The 26,157-nt window shown below is 39.1% G+C and overlaps 1 protein-coding gene across 5 annotated transcripts in view; it reads right to left on the bottom strand.

Annotated features, from left to right (window-relative positions):
* LOC122086603 (separase) overlaps window positions 1–26,157 on the bottom strand; it is a 31,872-nt gene continuing 5,715 nt past the window's right edge. For 2 of the 5 annotated variants that reach the window (XM_042655536.1, XM_042655537.1), the window contains exons 8-27: window positions 25,842–26,135; window positions 25,645–25,764; window positions 25,290–25,511; window positions 25,060–25,170; window positions 24,807–24,953; window positions 24,325–24,690; window positions 24,120–24,209; window positions 17,773–18,018; window positions 17,548–17,671; window positions 16,584–17,420; window positions 16,165–16,402; window positions 10,859–10,970; window positions 10,045–10,245; window positions 6,659–6,708; window positions 6,299–6,528; window positions 5,200–5,440; window positions 4,564–4,963; window positions 2,441–2,680; window positions 1,912–1,999; window positions 1–1,732 (exon numbers count right to left, since the gene is read on the bottom strand). In XM_042655536.1, the coding sequence (XP_042511470.1) occupies window positions 1,218–1,732; window positions 1,912–1,999; window positions 2,441–2,680; window positions 4,564–4,963; window positions 5,200–5,440; window positions 6,299–6,528; window positions 6,659–6,708; window positions 10,045–10,245; window positions 10,859–10,970; window positions 16,165–16,402; window positions 16,584–17,420; window positions 17,548–17,671; window positions 17,773–18,018; window positions 24,120–24,209; window positions 24,325–24,690; window positions 24,807–24,953; window positions 25,060–25,170; window positions 25,290–25,511; window positions 25,645–25,764; window positions 25,842–26,135 (4,872 nt within the window). In that variant the 3' untranslated portion in view covers window positions 1–1,217. Of the gene's footprint in view, window positions 1,733–1,911; window positions 2,000–2,440; window positions 2,681–2,717; window positions 4,451–4,563; window positions 4,964–5,199; window positions 5,441–6,298; window positions 6,529–6,658; window positions 6,709–10,044; window positions 10,246–10,858; window positions 10,971–16,164; window positions 16,403–16,583; window positions 17,421–17,547; window positions 17,672–17,772; window positions 18,019–24,119; window positions 24,210–24,324; window positions 24,691–24,806; window positions 24,954–25,059; window positions 25,171–25,289; window positions 25,512–25,644; window positions 25,765–25,841; window positions 26,136–26,157 lie in introns of those variants that run through there. The other 3 variants (XR_006142489.1, XR_006142488.1, XM_042655538.1) reach the window with 3 other exon arrangements.

Here is a 26,157-nt window from a genome sequence, read left to right as displayed (position 1 = left end):
TAAAAGAGATCCAATACCCTTTTCCTCTTTCCTTTTTGTTGGAGAGGCTACAAATAAAATTTCATTAAGCTATAAAAGAAAAATGAACACTGGAAACGGTGTACAAGAGAGTTCACTAGAGAAGGAACGTGTACAAAATGAAGATAAAAATGAAACACCAAAAGAAATGTTAGATTTATATTTCTCCAAAATCAAATCTCAAAGCAAAAGCCTGAACTCCTTTAAACACTACATACCCATATTGCTCAATTGCAGCAGTCGGAATATGTGCTTTTCCCATCAGAAACTCTGGTTTCACTATAATCAGATCTTTTCAGAATAACCTGGGAACTATCTTCCAAAGGGTACTTTCTGAATCAAATCTGAGCCCAAAAAGAAGTGCATTACTGCATCTCCAGGGGAAAATGAATCAACTACAAAAATACAAAAGCATGTTGAAATAACTGTAGCAATATCAGAAAGGATTAAATAACTTCCACCTCAAACTCTGATATGTCACAAAGCAATCTAACATCCCTTACCGCATTTCTCGTGCAAATACAAATCCTCAAAATGTTCCCAGCTGTAAAGTTTTGTTGTGAAGGATGGCTTGACGCTATTTTTCCACCACTGGTACTTTCTACTAGATTTTCTGGGCAGCAACTCCACTGTCATAGGCTTTGGCACCTCCCCAGAGCTATTTGTGAAAAATAAGGGAGAGTTGGGGGGGGAGGGGGGGAGAGGGACAAAATTCTTTACAGTTTATTTGAAATAACAACAAAGTACAACATTGTTCTCCAACTTTTTTACTCTGGAAACCAGAATTACCGGATCCCATCAATCAATGTCACAAATGCACGTCAAGCATAGAAAATTTGCTTGAGTCCAGCTTACCAACAAAATCTCCAACACTCCATCTTGATTCAGACAATACATACATGTTACCAGGACGGACCCGATTTGCAGGAAAGATGGGATTGTAGAGGAGTTCCGAAGAATTCTCATGGATGGATGAACAGCTTTAGGGGGTTTCTGTACCATTCAGGACTACCATAACGTGGAAGGGATATTGTTCCCACTCTATATACAATTGAGGACATTACAGACCTGCAGCTTGCAGGATGCTATTCATTCACGATGCCCATCTTAATTTGCACATAAAGAAAGGGTGCAAAGATGCATGACATTTCTGAGTGAATAGTGAGAGAATAGAAGCAATACAAAGCACTTTTATATTGCTACAAATCCTTCTTTTTCCCTATAACTGTTGGGACACCATAACATACTGGAGATGCCCCAATCAAGAATGGCAGTGTGCAAGCTTCTCGAGCCTGACTCATGAAAGATCCAATCTTTGGTCTAGGACCAGAGCAGGTTCTGCATGTTTTACTACAAGAGGCCTCCTCTGACTTCTTCCTTCTTGAAACCTTCTTTGCATTACTCCTACTTTTGCTTATGTCCATGGATCCAAATTCTTTCACCAGTAGATTGCAGTGGGAACAATTAATGGAAGTAGACCTTTCCTGCAACCAAGCACCAAGCATCGCCTTCCCAAATCTGTCAATATCCTTGTCTGTGACTTCCCACAGATTGCCAACTATAACAGGAGAACCGGCTAATAAATACCAGATAGGGGCACCTTCTGGAGCATAACATCCCATGAGAGATAGAGATCCACTACTGCATCCCATTAAAAGAGTAGCTGCACAGTTCTCCAGTTTCTGAATCTCATTGCCAGGTATATACTGTGTCCCTGCACCACCACATGCAAACACACCTCCATTAACTAATTCTGGATCAAGGAAGTAAAGAAACTGTAGGTTGTGCCATAAACGGTGCAAGACTCGACATTGTAGGGCAACAGGCAGAAACAGTTAATAAAATAGTAGTGACACTGATAAGAGCAGAGATAAATGGTTGAGTCTAGCGTACCGCTTCCATGTCCAAAGTATATAAAAAGGTCATGGCTTTTTAAAGCCATGGCCAACTCTTCAGTTGTGGGAGACATTCCAATTTTTCCCTGCATCGTAAATCATTGAAATAATTGTAAGACCAAACAAATTGTAAACAGGGAAGTTTTAATTGCATATGATACCTCATAAACATCAGATTGTTGAATCCTCCCTAAAGGATGGGTGACCTAACTATAAGGTTCTTAGAATGGTTGTTCAAATCCATTTCTAGATACCCTCTCCATCTCTGGCCACATGGAAATATGGGCTAATCCAGATCATAAATAAGGTAAGAAACTCTGGGCTGCCTATATGTGAATATGTGATTCTCCTCTTCTTCATGCATACCTCACTGTGAAGTGCATGTCCAGAGACACTTGTCCTACCACATACATACATACATGCTTGCAGGGTTCCAGAGACACTTGTCCTACTAATCAAGTTTATTATTGTCTACCTCATTCACTTCTTTAATTTTCCTGATTTTCTGGGAAGCAAGCGGGAATTACCTCAAACTTCTGATTTCTAAACCATCCCTCAAAATCAGCCTGTGTGTGGATGAGATCACCACTTGGATTCAGCAAATAGAATGCATCCAAAGGATCTATCAATGGAAAATCACTTGCAACCTTCTGAACTTGCTCTTCACGGCGGTAACTTGTTTTGAGTATTGCATAGATGCCAGCCACAGAAGGCATGCGATAAACTTCTTGTTGTCTTAATATTGGCATACTCTCCCAAGGAAGCATCTGCTTTCAGTCATCAGTCAATGAGCTGTCTTGGAAGAAACTAGACTAGGAAAAAGAAACATAGGCACATGCATAGGCACACAAAAAAATTATAAAATATTCCTCCTTCCTCAGTAAGCTATATTTGGTTGTACGGCAAGATTATGCCCAACCACTCAACCAGTTGTGCAGCTATTATTTGTATGGCTTAGTAGGGTTTAGCATTGGCTCTATACATCCTACTTTGGTCATCATAAGCACTCTCTTGTTTTGTCTTTGCCAGATGAATAACAAAAAAAAGAAATATGTATGCTTTCATACAGGTTAATAACAGGTCAGGCAAATTTACATCCATACACTATAAGAAGATAGAGATATCCTCCAACAAGAAGAATGATAAGAACTGACATCTTTAGGGGATCATTGCTTGGTGCAAATATGCAATGGTAAAAAGCGTGAGCAGCCAGTGTGAAACACAGAATCATGGTTAAAGATACCGGAATCAGTCTTGGGATCAGACAGGGCCGATACTGATCCATATCGGCCAGTATCGACCCAGATCGGACAGAAATACCCTTGGCTATCATTAAAAAACCGGGTCTTTTACCTCATTACCCTTCGCCCGTACTGATCCAGAGATAACAATAACAGCTTAGAATTGGGATCGGACAGGGCCAATACCAATCCCATCCGATCGATTCAGGTTGATCCGATCCGATTCCTGAAACCATGAACACACTGCACAGGATGGAGTCTGAGGGTGGCCCATTTGGGCAAAATGCCAAAGTTTAGGACCATTACCAGTCTACTCTTCCCAGGACCCTTTTAAAGCAGGACTTGCACCAGGTTGAACTTCCTCATCCTTTCTCCACTCCCCACCAAAAAGAAATCCTTCCTTTTAATTAGAATCAAATAGCTATCAGCAACTTGGACGCTAATTTGACAACAGCAGAAAAACAGATTCTGATAAATTAAGTCAAATTCTGCTGCAAAGTCTTTTTTTTCCCTATAATCTTTGGGTGTTCTTGTATGGTAACATAAAGTGGAAATTCCAGTATTTAGATCCATCAAATATCAAAGATGATCCTGTCATGAAAAAAAGCTCCAGGTTCAAGTTCATGGATGGATAATAGATTAAAGATTCCAAAGCCTTCTATTATGTTGATGGATACCAATCCTTAGGGGATGCAGTCAATGATTAAATTTATACAGTGGACATCCTTTGCATTAAATATAAGAGCTATTATATGAGTCTCTAAAACTTTGTAAGTTCATCACTAGAGCTACTAAACTAAAGTTTGAATTACAATCCAGAAGAAAGCTAATAGAGAAGATTTAGCCAGAAATCCTAGACAACTCAATATACCAAAAATCACTGCAAATTCTTTCCTCGGATTAAAAATATCATTTTAGACTAAGATTTCACTTGCAACTCATTTCCTAAAATAAATGTAACTCGTCTTTTGGGTCTTTCTTGTTTAAATTTCGTTTAGGCTCCCTATTTTTGTAAATGATGTGTTTTATAATTTATGGAAATACATAATCTTTCATTTGGTATGAGAAAGCATGTGACATTTTAACAGTTTAAGTTGCCACTTGATTTCTAGAAGTCCAAATAACATAATAGAAGTTCAATACAATTGATTAGGGTTTCACACATGTACCAGAGTTTGCCCGTCTCTTTCTTTTACAAAGAGGGGTTGCCAAGTATTCGATTAAAAACATGCAGTCAATCACATGCTTTAACTTTTAACAAGCTTTCTTAGTGAGTATCACCACTCCTCTTCTTAACTGAAAATATTTCAACATCCACCACAGTAATCGTTCCAAAGAAGCAATAGAATTGGAATTAAAGGTGAGGATGAATCAATAAATTATAAGAGGATGGAAAACCAAAGACCCACCTGCACCTCAGAATCCAGCACCAAAATAATTGGTTCTCTACTGCTACATTCTTCCTCAACCTCAATTGCTGCCTCAACTATTAGTTGGCGAGTTAACCCAGACTTACTTTTAAATTCGGCACTTGGAAAGGACAAGGAACCAGATATTTCCTCTCCACAACATCCACCCCAACCAAAGTAGCCATTGTGTAGGAGTAACTGAGAAACGCATGCTTCTGTTCCAGAGATACACCCAGCACCCCCAAGGATAACTCTCAGAAGATTACCATGTAAATCAAATTCACATTTACGTTTCAGGTCATCCATCAGCTTTGTAAGTACTGAATCCAAGTGTTTGCTGTCTGAGCGCTCCCCCAAAAGCAAGCATTTCCAGGGGCCAAGCCAGGAATCTTCTATATCCCTGAATGTATTATTCCCATGACATTTTATCAGACCCCAACTAACTCAAATATTCCAAAAGGTCTAATCAAATCCAGGCATCATCACAGGTAGTCCATGTGTGCTTTGACAAATGACAAGGCATGCACATGCACAGAAAGCAGTCAAACACGCACATGCACACCGGCACATGCACAGAAAGCAGTCACACAAAAAGGATTGATCACAGAAAGCAGTCACACAAAAAAAAAAACTTACCTCAAGAATTGACCAAGGCAAGAATCAAGCTTCCTTCTACGTGTCCACCAGAGCAACCTGTTTTCATTTGTATCTATAGGAGGAGAAACAGTTGACAGGTAATTTTCCTCCAGTATCAATTTGAACACAGGGGCTACATCATCCACCACAGTGTAGTCCCAAGGACAGTGCCACGTTTTACTTGAGTTAATACACTCAGGTATGGACTGAATGTTAGAAAGTGCATCATCATCCAGAGTTGCTGATAGAATTAGAAAGAAATATTAGAACATCTCATATTTGTTTACTCAGATACACGCATTCGGAGATGCAGGATTGAGAACAGGGAATACATTTTTAGGCAGAAATAAATATATGGGAAAGCATCCTAGTTTGCATTTCCAGGGTCTAGTCACAAAGGATGCAATTATGCCCTTATACATAACATTATTGCACCCCCCCAAATACGATTTGCATGCCTATGCCAAAATTACAATCACTAGCTATTCCAACCATAGTTGTCAAGGCTTTGCCAAGGAAGTCGCATTGGTATCCGGGCGCCTTGACAACTAGTGTCGTCTTAATTGCCTAGTTGGATGCCTTAATTGCCTTTGTCATCTTGTTGGGATCACCTTTTGTCCAGGCCCCTCCAACACTTTGGGTTGCCTAGATGCCGTGACAACCATGATTCCAACATCATTGATCTGAAAAACCTTTAAAACGCTACCGTTTGAATCAACATAACAACAAAAGTACCATTAATTTTACACTTTAAAGACAAAAATGCTCAAAAAAATAAATAATTAATTAATTAATTGCAACTGGTCCATCACTTCAAAACTGACTGCAAAATTCAAATTATGAAACTCTTCAAATCAACCCCTTAAAAAAATTAAATAGATCAATGAATTAGATGCAAATTCCTTCTCCAAATTCTCCAAAGGGTCGTTTAGCCAATAAAACCTTTTGCAGTTGTTTCCTTCTCAAGGCAGTTATAAACTCATACTAACGCTTTTGAATCCATTTGTCGTAATACACGGAAAGAACTTCATGACTATCAAATCAATATGTTTATATTGTAGGGTAGTCATGCTTATATTGAGGACATAAAGAATAGTACCTTCAGAAACCAAATTCACGGGTAGAAGCATTACAATAGGATGGCACTTTGAGTTTAAGCGTGACAGTTGCATCCATGCTGGAAAAGTGGAAGGAAAATGCAGCATTTCTCTCAACAGACTAGCATAACCACCTCCAAGCAAGCTTATACAGATGACTGTAGTGCTAGGAAGGCCTTGGAAGAAGTCCGTCACATATTCTTCGAGATACTCAACTTTTTCTGGTACATGCCTATTGAAGCAACAGCAGCAGCAACAAGAAAACAAAATTTAGAGTAAAATAAATATATCCTAGCCAAACCTGACAATTTGGAGCATGGTAGCATTCAATGTATAAGTGCAAGGATGTAACAATCAAATACCTAAAGTAGTTTTCGGGCATTGTGGAATCTGAACCAGAAGCATGTGGACCCTGAAAGATGCAACAATAAACATTAAATGAAAAACTAAAGCAGGCAATTTTATATGCCTTTCACCTAATGCAATTTAACAAAACACGACCAAGATGCAATTAGCAAACAATGAAAATAATAAGTTCTTATATCTAAAACGAACAATTATGAAAAGCATATATGCACAGCAGAGAGTAGACAAAAGTAATAGTCTTAAGAGGCAACGACAATTATGCAAACTCTTTACAGAAATGTAAACTGAAAAGGCACTACCATAGGACATTGATTCATTCATACAAGAAAACAAGAAGCATGAGTTGGAATTTCCTTCATGGTACATTAAGAGAAGCTAATCTTCACGGTCCTTTAGAGCACCATCGATTTGTAGCTAAAAATATCATGGGCTGTCTAGAATTTTAGGCACCAAAACCAGTAACAGGTTGCTGACTGCAGATAAAAATAAAATAAAGGGGGTGGGGTGAAGAAGACAAATATAGAAGCTCCAATTGTCGGTGACAGATTGCAAGAAATGATTCTCAGCACCAACCAATTAAGCTGGGTACTTCTTTAGTTCTGCGATGATTACAACTGAATTTGGACCCCCCTCACCTAACAATTAAACCTTCCTATGCTAATAATAAGTTCTCAGGCATGGATGAATAGGAACACCAAATCAATTGTCCAATGACTTACACACTTACCTAGTTGCCCATGGTGATGCTACCACCAAATCACCATGGCTATCCCTTTTAATTATAAAAAGAGGAACTCACAATCATATGCTCTTGAAATTTGCAGATAATCCGCTCTACTAATCACTCTGAGATCAATTAAATTCCTTTCATTCTTCATTTAATAGTAAGTAAAGAATGATGTGTATTGCACCATATATTGTTGTTTAAGCCTCCCATTCTGTAAATCAAGAAGCTCAACTCAGCCAAGAGGGATGATGAGGCAACATTCAATCTAACGGATACAAACAATTCAAAAATTATTTTTATTTTTTGGTATTCAAACAATTCAGTAATGGACTTAAAAAAATGCCAACAATGGATGGATAAATGTTCATTCTGGTCTGTGTAAAGAAATTTTCCCTCAAAGTATTTGTAAGCACGCTACAATTGATGCCATGCACATTTAAGACTGATATTGGAACATCAAAATATATTAAGAGAATCAATGCTGATGCATGTGTTATGTCAATGATGAACTGTCAATGTATCATGAGGCCTGTAAAATTGCAAAAGAAACTAAATATTAACACGAGTTAACACAACTGAATGTGAATTGGCTTGCCTAAAAAAAAATCCCTGTGAATTGTAGGGTTAAGCAGGACTACAGATATGATGCAGTGATGCACCAAAAGCATTGAGCTGAAAATCATAAACTTTAGGCACAGAAATGACCACTGAATCTGACAGATAATTGCAACCCTAGGAAATATACTTTTAGGACATTATGATTAACAACATAGTTAAAAAAAGATGCAAGATCTCGCTTTCGGTTCGTAGAGTGGATCAACATGTGTTCAGCTTGATTCATTGGTGCAGTCACTTCATCTTACGATCTGAAACTCGTAAGGATGCAATTGAGCCGGGGTGGGGTGGGCAGACCATGGTCTCTAAAGGACCAAACCCAGTCTGAGGATACCTTAGCCTAGGTTTGGGATGAGGCCAGGCCCGAGCGCAGCCCAACAGGCATTGGACTAAGCAGGGCTAAGCCCAGGCTTTGAGTTAGTGCTGGAATATGTAAATAATTTTAAAATTTCACTCTTGAAATTGAGGCCTTTAGTAACCTTGGTGGTCTGTAGTGTACCAGTAGCATCCCTTTGTTCTCAGGCATGTATTTTAGGACCTACAACTTCCATTTTTTTTTTTGGATGAATAAATATTTTATTACCAAGAGGAGAAGAATATATAAAGGGAGAGGGGGTGGAGAAGAGCCTCAAAGGCTAAGAACTAAAAAATGTGGGGTGGAGATGCTAGGAGAGCTACAATGCAGGAGAACAAGGTCGAAGTGCAACCAAACCAAAAGCAACAAAACCAAGAAAATGGATAACCGAGAGGGGTGCTGGGCTAAGGGTGGAAGAGGGGAGCGGATGGTAGGCGGGAGGCCCCAGGAGACAATAATAAGCTTGTTCCTTGGGGAGTACCTAACAGGGTGAAGGGGGAGGGCTGCGATCTTGGAGGAGACATCAAAATAGATGCTTTTCCAAATCTTGTTGAATGATCGAGAGTAGGAAGTCCATCTACGGAGATTTCTCTCCATCCATATGTGGTTTATGGAGGCACAGAAAGCTAGTTTCCCAATAGTGTCACAGATTGTGGAACCGGCAAAGGTCATATCCACCCAAATCCATTCTCTGCTTAGGGGAAGGGCTCTTCTAGGTGACGGCTAGCAATGCTTGAGGACTATTTTCCAAACTGAGAAGGAGAAGGGATGGGAAAAGAAAAGATGATCTGCATCTTCAGTAGCATTCCAGCAAAGGCAATAGGAAGAAAGAACCTGGATGTGCCGATGGATTAGGAAAAGACTAGGTAGGCAGGCAATTAGATAAGGCCCGCCAAGCAGTAAAACTATGATGGTGTGCCAAAGAGCAAGAGGACGTTTGTGGCGAATGAAGTTCCAAGCAGAGGCAGAGCTAAAGAGGCCGGAAGAAGAGGGAGCCCAAGATATTCTATTCTAAATCAATGGTGCACTTCACATGTACATAGTGTTAATGTGTTATATGATGTGGCAAACCTACCTTAAATGCATTCAATATAGCTTTGGGCTATGTCTAGCTTAAAGCAAGGTCTCAACCCAAAGCCCAGCTTGACCGGGCCAGACCTTGGGCTGGGATTCTAGGCACAAGGCTGGAAATTTTCATGCAGGCTTAGGTTTTTTGGGCCCAAGATGCACTCCTAAAAATTGGTTTTGTCCTACAAAGGGTAGTCAAGAAAATGTTCTTGCTAAACCATGTATCTACCCTTTCCTTCCTCTTCTCCCTTTGCTAAGCTCATTGATCCTGGACCATGCACTTTAAAACTTTAATGAGAAAGTTCAAAAGACCGAACAAAGGTCCATGCCTCCATGATCTACCCAAAGGCTTGCTAACATTTTGGCAGTCCGAATTTCAGATGAAGCACTTCGTGTGACTTTCCCACATGTAGAGGAGTGAAAGCATGGGCAGTTCATCAAGGAATAATAACCACTTGAAACGCTTTATTTAATAATAACACATTGGCCTCATAACAAACATATGATGTAACATTCATGTCGCTAAATGCAACCAATAAAAGAACTAGTGCCAGAAGTAAGCAGTTTCCTGGAAAAGTATACATGACAAACATGTCAGAAGAGTGCAGATAACATACCTCAAAATCTGTGGAGTCTTGAGTTTTGGATTTTCCACTCTTACTTGAAAAGAACTGGTGGTTGAGATGTGTACCAAGTGAAGCTTGATGAAAATATGCAGCCCAATGACTCACAGAGAGGGTGTCGCTAATACAAATGGGCAAAGAACCAAACCCAGGAGAGGTGGAAAGCAAAAATATGGCAGCAAGCAACCTAGAAACCTGTTGTACAATCACTAGATGTTGAAAAAGAATCAATTATTTATTTTTCAATCTTGGCTAGAAAAGAAAGTCTACAAAAGAAGAGGAATGGAGCAACAACAGGCAAGAGGTCGATATAGAAAAAGGAGTAAAACGGGCTACGAGAAATACTAGACTGGCATATCGAATATATCACTGGACAGTCTAGCTATGAAATCTGCCTTTTCAATGGAATACCTCAGTACAGAAAATAATCACATCTACATCCAGAAGCAATCCCCCATAGAAGAACTTACAAAATGAACACACAATGAAGACAAGCATGATTCGGTTTCTCCATTTGGCTCAACTGTTTCCCTCAATGTTAAATTAAGTAGGCGAAGTGCAATACCCAAGAGAATCAGGCTCTTCCCCAGCAGATATCTCTTAGTATTGGATTTGATGATAGTACTTATTCAGTTAAGTTTCTCTAAGAATAAACTATACAGTGTTTGGATCAATTATGATACTCAAAGCAAATGGCAGGAAGCAAATACCACATTTGATATTATGAAGTATGTTTTGAGAGATGATGTAATTAAAGTTATCCAATAATCATGACAATGATTAAAGACAAGTCAAGACTTAGTGTGACCTTCTGAAAAAGTGACGGGAGCTCACGGCAGAGTATAAACGCTTGCAACAACCAGGAGACAATTCTGGAAGCTGGAATATGAGACAAATCACAACAGCCAGCCCTGCCAGCCCTGTTAATCAGAATAAACCAAGAAGAAACTGAGAAAGATACTAGTCAAACAAAACATACGATATGAGATGAGATTAGAGACTGAGGAAATCTGAAACATGCGTCAACCCAACAGATGTATTTTTATAAGCATAAAAGTGAAGAGGAAGTGCATCAATCTCCTTGACAAAACAAAACGAATAGCTTAGTCTTATGCCTAAATACTCATCAACTTAAAACTCAGAAGGGAAAGACATCACATCACACGAGCTTATATTTACACTTCAAGATCCATCCTTCTTAATAGATCTTCAATGTGTGCACACATGGACTTCAATCCACACCATCTGGATGTTAGTCTGCTTTTGTGTGTAAGTGATTCACCCTAGGCATTTCGGCCTTTAAGGTGAAGAATCAACGGTCAATGGAAAACACCCATAAAGATCACAAATAATAAACTGAATACCTCTACCATAACATCATGGCCAAGGGAGAAATATATTTAGTGTATCGAAATTGAAAATTCCAAAAGCTAAAGTGAAAAACAGTAAAAAGTAGTCAACCAAAAATTTAGTGGCTCAATACCACAAACTTTTTTTCCTGAACCTCAGAACTTCAAGACCCTGGGAAGCCTTGAAAATTTTATAAATGTCACATAAAGAAACCAAAAAAAACAGAAACAAGGAGAGGTCCTTTTTGTGGTCGCCTTCAAGTTTTATGAAGAAAAAGAAGGCTATGCATAAATTTGGGAATTCATACTTTGCCAAGAGACAAGTGGTGGGATACCTATGCTAAGGTCCTTGCCTCCATTAACTAATTTCAAACAAAACAAAACATAGATTTCGGTTTGATCTCCAAAAGAGAAAAAAAAAATTATCTTTACCATCAAGGTCTAAAGTATCAGTATCAGTCAGCATATGGAGATTTCAAGAGCTGTATTGTATTGGAGAGATGCAAGTTACATCAAATATGGAAATGATTAGGATAAATGCAAAATACAGTTTTGAAGCATAGAACACCATATTATGTATAAAAGGGGGAGGTTTCTTAAATATTTTGGTACCTTAGAGACACTCATTTGCAGTAAATTTTACGATATTTTAACATTTATTCTACTTACAAATGTTTATAAGCACTCATCAATTGGTTTGAGCTACCAGCGAGAAACTTTGGGTTTTAAAAATGTTTATATGAACATTTTCTGGTTTTAATTTAAATGAACTGACAGTCACTTAATAAAGGGTCTACTTGCATGTATAAAAAAATTGTAAGGGAGGTCAATAGCATTTAAGAAGGGGAGGGGAGGTGCCTGTAAATTATCAGAAACCTGAAGGGGTCTAGGCCTAATTTACCCAATAAAATATAAGCTTTTTTTCAAAATAACAAAAATATCTTTAAACTCATATATTATATAATAATGATCAAAAGACCCACCACATTTCGGAGCTTTTCAAAATTGGCCCACTAACTTTTTATACTCGATCTGGTTGCTTTGAGCTGAGACCATAGTGATGGAATAGGCTCAGTTGAGTGAATCGGCCACAATACAAACTCTGCATCAGATAGCACACTATCTAGATGGGCCACATTATCAGTTCCTTTTATTCAAATCAACTATATCACCCACCATGAACTTTCATCTGTAAAAGTGAAATGAGAGGTAACTCTGCCAACACAGTAGCCATTTCAGGCTGCCAACGAAGCAACTACATAGGAATTTCTTGTGACCCAAATTGTCATGGCACCAAGGTACTGGCCAGGTGCTTTGGAGCCTAGGTGAGGCTTTGTTGGTAAAGGTATGTATGAAAGAGGGTTTAGTCCACCGTTTACTAAGAGGAAGGGGATTAGAATTGAGAAGAATCAAAGATGTCAACCGGGATCCTCAAGATTATCTAGAAGCTCGCCGGCAAGAGAAAAAAGCATCTGGGTTGACTGGATTTAGTCTAGGGCTTTCCGGTATAATTCCATCTGGACCACCCCTATTCCATTAGATGCTTCCTGGTTTAGGAAAAAGATCTTGAAGCTCTAATACCTGGTGTTTGGGGTCATTAAATCTTGTATTGATGATTGTGACGATACCAGTCTATGGTTGGATCACTAGCACCCCCTTGGGATTCTCACCCACTCTGTTGGTGATAGATCTAGATATTCCTCTAGCTTTGATAGGCTATCCATGGTTTCAGATATCCTCCTTCCCTCCGGTTGGATCTCCTCTCCCTCTCCTTCCTTGCTCATTGTTTGGGATGCCCTTCCAGCTATTCCTAAAATGCCTCGAGGGAATGGAGACTTTGTTGTTTCGGACTGCTTCTTCTTCAGGCTAATTTTGCTCCAAGCTTGCATAGAACCTTATTCGGGCTCGGACTCCTTTGATTCCTTGGTGCAATATTGTTTGGTTCAGTAAGCACATCCGTCGGCAGCTTCACTATCTAGCTATTAGAGTTTGTATATTAAGAGTACTTTGGGTTAAGAGCTCAAATGGTACCTGTAGCATACCTTAGCTTCCTCCTACTCCACAAGGAAAGCTTCACAGAGTGGGCCCAGTTCAAATAGAAGGTGTCCTCCAACTGCACAGTAGAAATCTAAGTATTTGGGTTCTCAAAAGTCATCTGAGTAGGATGAACACTACTCAATGCATTGGCTCAAACTTCTCCACGCCCACTATCTTCAAACATATTGTAGAAAAACACACAAGATGAGGAGTACACACTCTACCCAAAACTTCCTTCCAATACTCAGAAACAAATCCTGCAAGGGTGGTAAACACAGAAAACAATATGCATGTATGTATGTATGTATATCGAAATCAAATGCACACTACAAGATGAACCATTTAGCCAGTAACATTTCAAGAGGCCCAAACAATACAGCTTATCAACCCAATGTTTTTGGAATCCACCATAAATCGCATGTCAGAAGTAAAAAAAGGAAAAGGGGGGGGGGGGGGAGTACCCAAAAACAGCCAAGAATCGAGCTGTGAGGTCACAGCTTTATTCTCCTATAACCGAGAGCATAGAGGGTTAGAAGGGAAGCCTTAGGAAATCCAAAAGGGCCATACCCCACCTCCATGGCCGGATATGAGAGAGAGAGAGAGAGAGAGAAATCCCCAAAAAATTAATTTGGCGGTAGACAAGGAAAACCTGGTTTTGTTGATGTGAGCTACAAACAGCTCCAAACTTCTATTTCTTCATGGGACCTTTTCTTGGGGGTTGCTTTTATCTTCATTCAAGCTCATCTCATGAGTTCTTCAAGCTTTTCACATGATGGTCTCTTCCTTGGAACCCCTTTGTAACCTAGTGTTCCAAAAAGAGGAAATAGAAGTGGGAAACGTGTATCACGACTCTCATACCAAGTTAGAATGCAGGGACTGTGAGAGAGAAGAGAGAAGAAGGGAGATGATTAGAGGGTTGAAGGAAAAAAAGGAGAAGAGAAACACTTGTAGAATGTTGTATGTGAGAGAATGATGTCTCACACACCATTATTGCTTCACTAGTATAATATGAGGAATTACATACACCTCCCTTGAGAGGTAAAGGTGAAAAAGACAAATATAGTATAAGACAACAAGTAAACTAGTTCCCAAAGTGTAGAAACACAACCCTAAAACGATGCAGATGATAATAGAAAAACAAGAACAAGCAATGCACATAGATTTACGAGGTTCGGCAAGATTGCCTACGTCCCCGGTGAGATGAGATCCTGCTTCATTATCAATGGAGAATAGGGTTACAGCGCTCGTCCCTCACACCTCTCAGTATTGCTTGCATTACAGAGAAAGAAACTCTAGCTATAAATATATAGCGAAAAACCCTAATCTGGAAAGTACACAATTGCCCTCAAATAAAAAAATTCGAGCGGGGTTGCGCCCCCCTACTCCCCCTGCTTGCAAGGGGCCTCCTACCCCCCTTGTAACCCCACGGTCTGCTAACCGGCTAGTGGGACCGCCATCCTGCCTGTCGAGGTGCTGCACCAGTACTTCTTGGATTAAACTCTGACGGAATACAAGACATCGTACACCAACACAAAGTATCCTTAATACATAAACTCTAGCACTAGTGGGACTTGACCCGATCTATTCTAATTCAGGCTTTTCTCATTCAGAGGCATATTCAAGCTCCACCACCCCCCCCCCAAAAAAAATGCTGCCTTTGTTTGAAATTTTCTGCAAATGTGGATCATCTCTTTTTTAATTTCCCTAGAGAATGAAATTGGGTGGACAAGACCTTTGCTGGTACTTCTGACTGTGACATTGTTGGAAAGATGGCCTTTGACACATTCTAGCACATCTAGATGGAACACAACCTCAGAAAATGGACCGCCAATTCCAGAACAGTCCAGCAGATTTGAGATTTGATCGCCTTCGATGTTAGAAGCAAGTTACCCAGAGCCCCTTCTTGTTGCATTAGCTCTCCAAGGAACAAGTTTTTTTGTTGTTTCCTAGGGACTCCCTTTTTCTTTATAATGGGCGAGCTTGTGGCGCAATGGTTAGTTGCATTATCGCAACATGTTGGTCACAGGTTTCAAAACTTGAAAACAGCCTCTCCTACAAAGCAAGGGGTAAAGCCACATATATTTGTCCCTCCCATACCCTGCAGCAGCAGGAGCCTCGTGCACTGGGTTGTTCTTTTTTATGCTCCCTCCACCCTGGTTGAGGGTCGGGCTTTCTGTTGTTTTTATTTCCTTTTACCCCTTTTTGGAGGTTGCTAGTTTTTTCCTTACTCAGTAAAATATTCTTTTATCCACCCAAAAATAAATATATATTACGTCTAGTTAGTACTAATATAACGAATAAACTAAATAGGATTATAGGAGACATGAAGCCTCCGCCAACCAACAAATGATCATTCTTCAACATTCATCAAAACAACCAATAAACAATCATATCTTAACCCAGTAGCATTTTCCAACTTTAAACCTACCCCCCACCCCCATTCTAAGGATATGATAAATTGCAACAAGGTCCACCAAGCTAGAGTCAAATAAATAAATCAAACCCAAAAAGAGGCCCACCAGGGACAAAACCTGGCCAACGCAAGGGCCATGTTGTAAAAGACTAAGTGAGTGCAGGCCTTGCCTATTCTGAAGCACCTTGGCACCTAGGTGAGGCCTTGAAAACTATGCTTATAACACCTGGATGTACTTGCATTTACATAACATTTGTACACAGCATTTTTGTGTGATTCTTGGTGTCCAAGAAAAGCAAAAGTCGTTGAGAATACCTGGTATGCTCTGAGTGGTAGTTCTTCACAGAAAACCAACAGATGTTGTACAATACAGCTGCACGTTCAATGGAAAAGCAATCGTCGGGAATTTCTTTCCCAATGAAGTCAAGCAACAGGGAGTGTGAAGTGCAAGAATAAGTTTGACAAAAAGGCTTTCTACCAAATAGAAAGGAAATGCTTTTCCAAAATACTTTATGTGCTTCGTGAATATCACCATGAGCTTCTATGCATTTTCCTAACAATGAAAAAATGTTATGTCAAAGATAAAATAAGGATAAAGAGAGGAAAGTAAAAGAAAAGATTCTCCATTTTCTGTGAACTAAAAATTTCTAAGAGAATAATGAGTATCAAAAATATATGAAACCTAATCCAAATTTCTCAAAATGGTACAATGTCTCCACTATGCAGTAGCATACCTATTCCAGTAAGTAGCCTTACTGAAAGACGCCTGTGGTGAAACTCCCATTTAACGATAATGAGATCTTTTACTGATCCAGCTGCCGCAACTTCTACAAGAAGAGATCTCCAACAATTGGTTACCTTGCAAAAGCATGTCTGTTCACATCCGATTTCAGCCTTAGAATTCATGATGAATTCAATGAATGATCCTTTCTGTCTAAGAGCCTCAGAAGAAGCAATCCCATGATTGCCAATTGAATGTTCAGAAAATCTGGATTCTGCCGCACCCTGAGCTTGGACACTCTTGTTATGATTAGATTGGTCTCTGGAGCGCGTGACCCTTGGATTATGGTCAGTTTTCAAATTTTGATCCTGATGTAAATGTTTTGATGCATTCCTAGGCTTTCTACCCCTTTTAGTTTTTGTTCCTAGTGACTCCTCATCTTCAACCATCACAGAACAAAATTTCCTGGTATCTGACTGATCTGTTACACAGCATGCATTTATACTGGTAACATCATAGTCAACGTCAACAACAGTTTTTCTGTTTCTTGTGCTGTCAATGTTTGGTCCTCCAGAAGTACTGGAAGAGTTTTCCTGTTCCAAAAAATCCAGTTTTTCCAGTGCTGATTTGTACATATCTAGAGCAATGGATAAGCTATTAATTTGACCCCCTGTAGTACAAATAAATCGGCTTCTAGTTAAATCTCCAATTTGCTGATCAATTGTAGCCTCCATGATCAGCTTGCATCTCTTGCATGATATAGTGGTGCAGCCATCTGACAAAGTTTTCTTAGCAACATTAAGTTCATTTTCGGCCAAATCCCAAATTTTCCTTTTACGATATATCTGCCCTATAAAGATCAGAATAAAATCATAAAAGGCTCAGTCACTAAATATCTTCTGTTCAAGCAGAAAAAAACAAAATATTGTCACCCATAAAGAAAGAGGGGAAAGAAAAGGACACATTAATATCCATACCCAAGATAGATGCAAAAGCAACCATAAAAAGATCCAAGCCTTGAATAGAAGAGATATGCTTCCCCCCAAGTAAAACAGCTTCAGCTTCAGTACCATTCCCAATTGCTTCATAGATAATCCCAACCTAAATATGACATGAGAAAATACAGCACATTATGTAACAAAAAACAGTTCATGTTCACTTTCTCAACTACAGCCCAAGAGGGGGGGTAAAGATAAGGAAACCTGCAACGTGCTTTCGAGATAGCACTGAAGAACACTCCATGGACTAAGAGGACCACCTTCCAAGTCCCATGAGTTCACAGCATATGGCCATACTTCAGTAGCCACTGATCCATACATCTTGAGATTTCTTTGAGAGGCTTCAACAATTTCACTCAAGTTCGTTGGATGATGTTCAATTGAGAAATAAAAGTTCTTCCGCAAGAGCTTCAAACGTAAGTGACGGGCCTCTTTTGCATATCTAAGAGCCTAATGAGTACAAGAAACTGTGAAGAAACACTAAAAGTAACAGGTAGAAAAAAGCAAGTAGTTACAGAAATAAAATAATGAATGCCTTTAACACTAAACTCACAGCATGGTACAGAATATAAAATCTTTTATGAATTCTATAATAATTTTACATATATATATATATATATATATTGTGGTTTATGCCAATTAAAGTACTTGTAAGTGTAGAAATATGTTCTGTTCATAAACTTCCCAAATTATTTCATGAATGTATATATATCTAACCATACTGCTCACAAAAGAAAGATACAAAGCTGTTTTGACCTGGGGTTAGGCTATTAACTAATGACAGTAAGAATTGTAATGGGTTTGGTTATTAACAAGATTCTGTTATACCAGAAGCACAGACCACGCTTTTGAAACCACGATTTTCCCAATCACATTCTTCCCAAAGTTTAGTCAAAACAAGACTTTTCAAGTTTACGCTCCGTCCGTCTTCTACTTATAAACATTTCCAAGTTCAATTGTGATGGAATAAATGTAATTATGAAACTGGTGAAATTATCCCTTTCTGAATGCCAGATACAAGTTCTTCAAAATCTTATTCCAGTTAAACGATTAATCCACACAAGCATAGTTCTAAATCTCGCCGAAATTTCAACAAGCCCGATACGAAATGATAGGTGAATCACAAGTTTGTACAAATTTCTGTGTTTCACACTTTCACCAAAATTTTGACCTGTTTCATTTAGACTTGAATTAAATACTTGATTTTGCGAGTTTCTGGTAAAATTTTTGACCAAAACTTGTCTGTTTAATCCACATAAGCATAGTTCTAAATCTCGCCGAAATTTCAACAAGCCTGACATGAAATGATAGGCGAATCATAAGTTCATACAAATTTCTGTGTTTCGCCAAAATTTTGACCTGTTTCATTTAGACTTGAATTAAATACTTGGTTTTGCGAGTTTCAGGTCAAAATTTTGACCAAAACTTCTCTGTTTTGTTCTTTTGCATGGGAAAAGAAGAGAACACCTCTGTACTTGGATTTTTGTCACCACAGCCATCAAACTGCTGGATTATACTATTGGGGGTTGCCACATCAATGCAAAGAGATCGGTCGTTATATATTGGTGAAGATTTGGCCACATTCAACAGTTCTATTGATGAACTTTTCCCAAAAGTAATTTTTTGCGAAAAAAATGATAAATACCCAATGATTGATGATGAAATTTTTAGACAACAAAAACTCAACCTTATCCCAGCAAAATGGGGTCAGCTACATGGATTTGATCAAAGGCAACAGGGGAAAAATAGACGTAAGAAAAAGAAGGAGAAAAAACACGCACAAACAACAAATCAGTAAAAACTCACTTGATGGGGTTGGCTACATGGATTCCTGCCCTCCAATCTTATCTATTCGAGGTAATACTTGGGACCTATGGTCATTTTAGGCTTGCCCCTAGATCTTTTAGCTCCTTCAATATTAATCAGATCACTACTCCTTACTGGTGCATCCCCAAGCCTCCGTTGAACATGGTCATACCACCTCAAACGGATTTCCCAGAGCTTATCATGAATTGGGGCAACTCCCAAATCAACCAAATATGGTCATTCCTTATTTTATCCTTCCTAGTTTTGCCGCACATCCATCTTACCATCATCATCATCTCTGCTACACAGTGTATCGATATGACACTTCTTAACAGCCCATACATTATAGCCGGTCTAACAACCATCCTAAAGAACTTTCCCTTAAGCTTTAAAGGAATACCTTGTTCACACAACACCTTGAATGCACCTCTCCACCTCATCAATCCCTTTTTAATCCTCTGTGAAACAACAACATCCAAAACCTTATCCCAACTTAATAGGGTCGGTTACATAGAGATTCCAAGCAAGGACAAGCACAAGGATCCATGCAAAAAGTTATGGCTAATTATAATAAGTGCTGGTTGTCAACCTAACTCGCCACTACAGATCAGCCACATGCTTATAAGGACAGATTATAATAAGGTACCGGCTGTCAACCTGACGTGCCATATAGATCAGTCAAGCCAAAGTGTCCTACATGTATTTTTGTATCACCTTCTTTATTAATGATTAAAGCCATATAATTAAAATGATCACTTTACGGTACTTCACTCACCTCATTCTTGATGATGATTTTTTTATGTTTCAATAATGGATTTTCATTCAACAAAAATGCGAGAAAAAAAATTAGGGTTAATATAATCTAAATGGGGCTCAATTATACAATAGTTGTGGTTTGGATTTGCACCTTTGGTTGGAAATATTCGTCGTACCATGTTGCATAATTGAGCCTCATTCAGTTTATATTAACCCTAATTTTTGCACATTTTTGTTGTAAGAAAATCCATTTCTCAAACAAGAAAAATAAAATACCTATGCATATATACATTTCTAACCAAAAAAAAAAAAAATCCAACACCCTGAGGTTGTAGATCAACCTCTGTTGTCTATTATGTTTTTTGCCTAAAACTGTTGAATGTAGCCAAATCTTCACAAATATGCAACAACCGATCTCTTTGGAGTGATGTAGCAACCCCTAGCAACATATTCCAGCAATTTGATGGGGACCATGTGTTACACCCGTGCCCAAAACCCCGGGCCAATTTCAACTTTTGGACACAGGTGATGCACCCAAGGTGATAACCACTGGTAACTTGTGGATGCCGACACACTACATGGAAAGGCTACAAACAACTGAAGAAGTCAGGGTAAGTACTCTACCATAAAAGGGAGTTACCTGAACCCTAGTAGTGAGACGCACTAAGGGCCCACACACTTGCAAATACCTAGGGAACACCCCACACAGCAACATGTCATGTTCCACCGAAAGTGAACACCCTTCGGTGGATGGACACCATCTGGTGAACACCCTTCGGTGAGGGTACTGGCTAGAATTGGGTTATTTGGCCATGGGACCCGAGCCCTCACGCTCGTGCACCTCGAAACACCTCGTATGGTTGGTACAACCTACCAGTTAGTGGATTGATGTATTAGGTCACCCCGAGGTGGGCCAGCTCGTGCCAATTAAGGAATTAACCCAATAATGAGTAAAAACTCATTTATTTCCCAAACAACCCTTAAGTGACTTAAGTTACTATAGATAGAGCTTCTTATTCATTCATTTCATTCCTACCAAACTAATAGCAAGAGAAGGGAGAAAGGAGAAGAAGAAGAAGAGCAAGGGTGGTCACCTACCCCATTGAAGGTGAGTTCCACACTCTCTCTCTCTCTCTCTATCTCTTATTAGTACTAGCCCTCTCTCTGTCCTACCCCATTATCCACTAAGCTAAGTTAGGGCAACCCTAATCAAAATCTCCATGGCTCAACTAATTGATCTACAAGTGGAGTGAGGGATTTCAGTGTGGGAGACCGAATTTAGCAATTCAACCACCCACATTGAGTGTGGAGACCTCCCACATGAAAAAACTCCAATTTAGGCAACCAAAAACCCTAGAATTTGTGCAATTGACCAAGTCCCCTATACTCACCCATCCTAACCTAACCCTATGTTGGGGAAAAGGTGTTGCACACCTAAAATAGGGGACTGGCGTAGTCACGGGTGAAATTGGAGTCCATTGCATATAGCTCCAACCGAAATCCCAAAATTTAGGGTAACCTAGACCTCAAAATTGGGGGAAATGAGCAAACCCTAAGAATCTATGCAATCTAAGTCACTAACTATACTATTCCTAAGCTAAGTGGTGTGTGTGAGTGCTCCCTACATGAAAACTAATGCTAAAACTATAAACCCTAACTTGTAAGCAAACCAAAAGAGGGTAAGTGAGAAATGGGGCTAGGATCAACACCACATATGGAATCACACCCATACACATACACACACACCCACACACACAAACGGTTACATAAAAGGACCTAAAGGGCATGTGGAGCAAATCTGGGCAAAGGAGTTCCTGATATAGCTCCACCGGCGCCCATCAGGTGAGCATCCACCGATGGACATCTTGTGGGCTTTATGAACCCTTCGGATCCATCCCACCGGTGGATCACCATCACCTGGTGAAACCCTGTAGACATTCTGCCCCAATTTTGGACCCTTTGGTTTCATCAGCAGGTGAACTCACCGGTGGGTCACATCTAGCCGGTAAGCATCAACCGGTGAACCACCTGAAACCCTACTTTGACCTTCTATTTGAATGGTCATTTGACCCTTAGGGAGACCTTCCCAATGCTTGATCCTTGACCTAAAACCCATGTATTTCACATAAATAACATGGTTCAAGACTCAAGCGATACCGTTGAAATTTCCCACAATTCGACGGTATCCCATGACTCCGATACTTTATAGCCTATGACTTTTACAAGTCACTAGTTTCGACAGGTTTCGACCGAAATTAGGAAATTTTGAGTGGACCAATGGGTTTGACCCTTTGGGTTGAACCAACCTTTATAAAACATGCTTATTTGGGAAACCAAGTGTTCTCATTTCAAAAATTCGACCCTCCCCCCTATCTTCTTCTCTGTGACACCAATGGGTTCAACCCTTTGGGTCATCCTTATCTTTTGATCTTTTTCTGTAAATACTGGTTATGATATAATACTCTGATATGTTGGACATTTAAACATTCCTTTTATGTAAATATGCTAAGTATAAGTAGAAATTCACCAGTGGTATTATCTTATTGTCTATTAAATACTTGTAGATTTTAAGTTTATTTCATAAACTTGTGATCTTAAAGTACTGCATCGAAGATCTTGGTTGGATTGTCTGATATGAGATCGTGTCCAAGTCACCAGTCTTCAGGTAACTAAAGGTGGGGTGTGACACCATGGGGTGACTGGGTGAGGTAGCAAAAATCCAAGCTAAGGATATGTTTTCTTTTTCTCCCAGGCGAAAAAACCAAAACAGATGACTTCTGCCAAAATTTCGGCCAGAACTCCCAAAACCAGGTATTTAAGTAAAGTCCAAATTATCGTTTCACTGAAACGGCACGAAACAGTTCAAAATTTCAGTGTCAGAACCTGTATTTCACCCATTATTTCAATTTGAGCATGTTAAAATTAGCATTGCTTCGGCGAGATTTAGAACTATGCCTTTGAGTCATACTCATAGGTAAATGAAGATCAAATCATCTTATTGATAAGAGGATCAAACATAAATAAATTTTGGTCATCTTATGGTTTGTTAAAGAAGCTCATTTCACAGGCCATCTTAACACAATTAGTTATTACTGGTAAAGAACCACTAATATTTTTTTTGTTTAGGGTGTTGGCATAGGTGACCTCAACATTATTCCTGACTGGTTGCACATACCCATGAACGGGCATATCCTCCAACACAGAGAGAATCACCAACCCTTTTCGTGGTTAGGGATTTGTCCTGTCTCATTTGAATTATATCATTTCGTGCCAACAATACTAAGCATAATCTGGTTTTCCTTTCCTGTGCAAAGTTCAAGTAGAAAACACTCAGTACGATATACTTCAAACAATTCTCCGAAATAAATCTATAATTAGCATGGATTTAGTAATCGGTATTGGTCTTGGCCGATACTGATCTGATACCGATCCAGATCGGCCTGAATCAGATAAATTTCCCCTGTTTTCATTAAAAATCAGCTTTTTTAACGTTTTTACCATTGATCCGATACCAATTCCCAACCCAGGATCAGCCAGGAATTGGTATCGAACTGATCTGATACCGATCCAGATCGGCCTGAATCAGATAAATTTCCCCTGTTTTCATTAAAAATCTGCTTTTTTAACGTTTTGACCCTTTATCCAATACCAATTCCCAACCCAGGATCAGCCAGGAATTGGTATCGACCTTGGTACAGATTGACAGATTCGGCCAATCCAACACCGATTACTAAATCCATGATAATTAGTTCAACCATGTACAGTATTGGCATTAGTTTAGAATCAATTTATAGTGGATTTTACTTAAACAGTGGCAAACATGCAATTAGTCATGGTAAAGGCCTAAAGGGTTTATCTAAAGCTTTCCGAAGAGAAAAAAGGACAAGCAAAAACAAAAACAAGCTTGATCAGGAAACTCTGGGCCAAAGGCAAAAGGATGATAATTATAATTATAATAATAAGAGAGAGACAGAGATAGCACAAGTTACCTCAAGTAGTTGCCCATTTGAAATGAATTTTTCACATAAATCGTAGTAAAGATGCCCAGCAAGAAAACTGGAACGACTGCACACAGGAATCTATCACAAAGGGGGAGGGAAAGGAAAAGAGATTAACACTGTGCTTGCCACAGTTTAACATAAATGAAAAAAATAAAAATAAAATATCAGGATGTGATATTGCAAGAGATCTTACACTTGACAAGAGATCCATTGCAGCCTTTTTTACTCGACTAATATTGATATCAGAACCCAAAGAATTTTCAGGATGATTTCCTTGAGGGTAAATGGAATGAGAAAGTGAGAACTTCTGCCGAAATCCAACCAGTAGTGGCTCTGAGTCCTTTAAACAATTAACCCAGAAACCAACAGAGTTGAAATTAACACCAAAATGTTTTGAGAATTTCAAGATGAAGTCCTCATCAACTGGTGACATACAAAGGGCATGGCTCAGTCTTCTATCTGCCCATAGCATTGCAACACTCTTTTCAAGTGGAACATTTTTTTGTTTTAGTAGTATGATGATGAGCTTGTAAATGTCAAAATGGAAATGCATGTGACCCTGGCATTCACAATGAAGGAAGCTAACCACAATTAGGTATCAATATTAGAAATCATCCTAGAGCCATATCCTTTGTGCGGAATCTACTACTTCTAGTTGTTGATAATGAAACTAACCTTCAGCGACAGCAAATCAGAAACTTGACACAATAACTGCATTGCATTTTTAGTCATCAACTCGCAGAGCTCATCTGCAGAACAATGCCTTGGAATGATTACATTTGACCATAGCTCTAGCGCATGATTAATATCATCCAAGATTACCTATAGAAATACAACTGGCAAGTGTCATCAAAGATAGTAAGAAAGCACAGAGAACATTTAAATGCATGTAGTTCATTTCTGAATACAGGCCCTAGAGCATTGTCACCTCTGAGTTTGGCTCAGCCTCCTGAGTGCAAAGTGCCCGCAAGCAATGTGCAATTGCTAGTTGATGGCATGTCAAAGCACTGTTGACAGAAGATTTAGCAAATACTTCATCCTGTTTCAATGAACTTCACAATAAATGCAAAATCATCTCCAAATAGGTCAAGGATCAAGTAGCATTAGTTTTAACTTCCATAAAATAAAGTAAAACAAAGTGATGGAGAAATGGCTCACAAGTATATATATAGCCTCCGAAAAACACTGGATACAATTTTGAAGGCCTTCACTCTCAAAAGCCCTCAATGCCCTTCCTTTCCAAATAAGGATCCTTGATTTCTCAAGTAAATCATCCTTTGTTAGATAAACTTCAAAGAGAAGAATATCTATAATTTTCAGTTGCATTTTCTTGCATATATTTGGATAACGTGAGTTCATTTCTTCATACCCAAAAAGCTCCTGCATACAATTCAAAATTTAGAAGTCATACACAATACAATTATTATAACAGGGGAACCCCCACAAAAAGAGAGGAAAGAAGCACCAGAACAACAACTAGGTATAGAAAATTAACATCACAAAAGACACAGACCTCCTCTAAAATGAGGCCAGTTGTTCTCTTTGACCATGTTGGAGAAGTCTTTAACAACAAAGAATATAAAGTAGGAGCATAATCTTCCACATCAGCTCCCTTAAATTCTTTGCACTTAATCTGCAGCAAATAAAAATATTTTAGTAGAGCAAAACACACAATAAATTTAACAAAATAGAGCACACTTCAGATGATACCTTAACCCATTGTTGCACCAAAGGTGTGGGACCACTCAACCTTTCAAGATAGTTTCGAGCAGTCCTCCAATTCAAAAGGCTATTTACAATGCTCGTGTCTACATCAGGGCTTCCACATTGATGGAGAACATCCAGAAGAAATGCGTTTTTTCCACATGTCTCAGCAACAAACTCTATAATAGAATCTTCTGATAGTTCCTCTTGGATCCCCTCTGAATTGGCACTAAATTTCTTGCAGAGGAGAGAAACACAAGTCCATGATGCTCTACAGCATAATTCTAAAGCCACTGAAGCCTGTAAAAAGGGGGGGGGGGGA

This window comes from Macadamia integrifolia, chromosome 8 (assembly GCF_013358625.1).
Source record: "Macadamia integrifolia cultivar HAES 741 chromosome 8, SCU_Mint_v3, whole genome shotgun sequence".
Classification (NCBI taxonomy): Eukaryota; Viridiplantae; Streptophyta; class Magnoliopsida; order Proteales; family Proteaceae; genus Macadamia; species Macadamia integrifolia.
The sequence above is the reverse complement of the archived record's forward strand: the minus strand, read 5'-3'. Positions and strand labels throughout refer to the sequence as shown.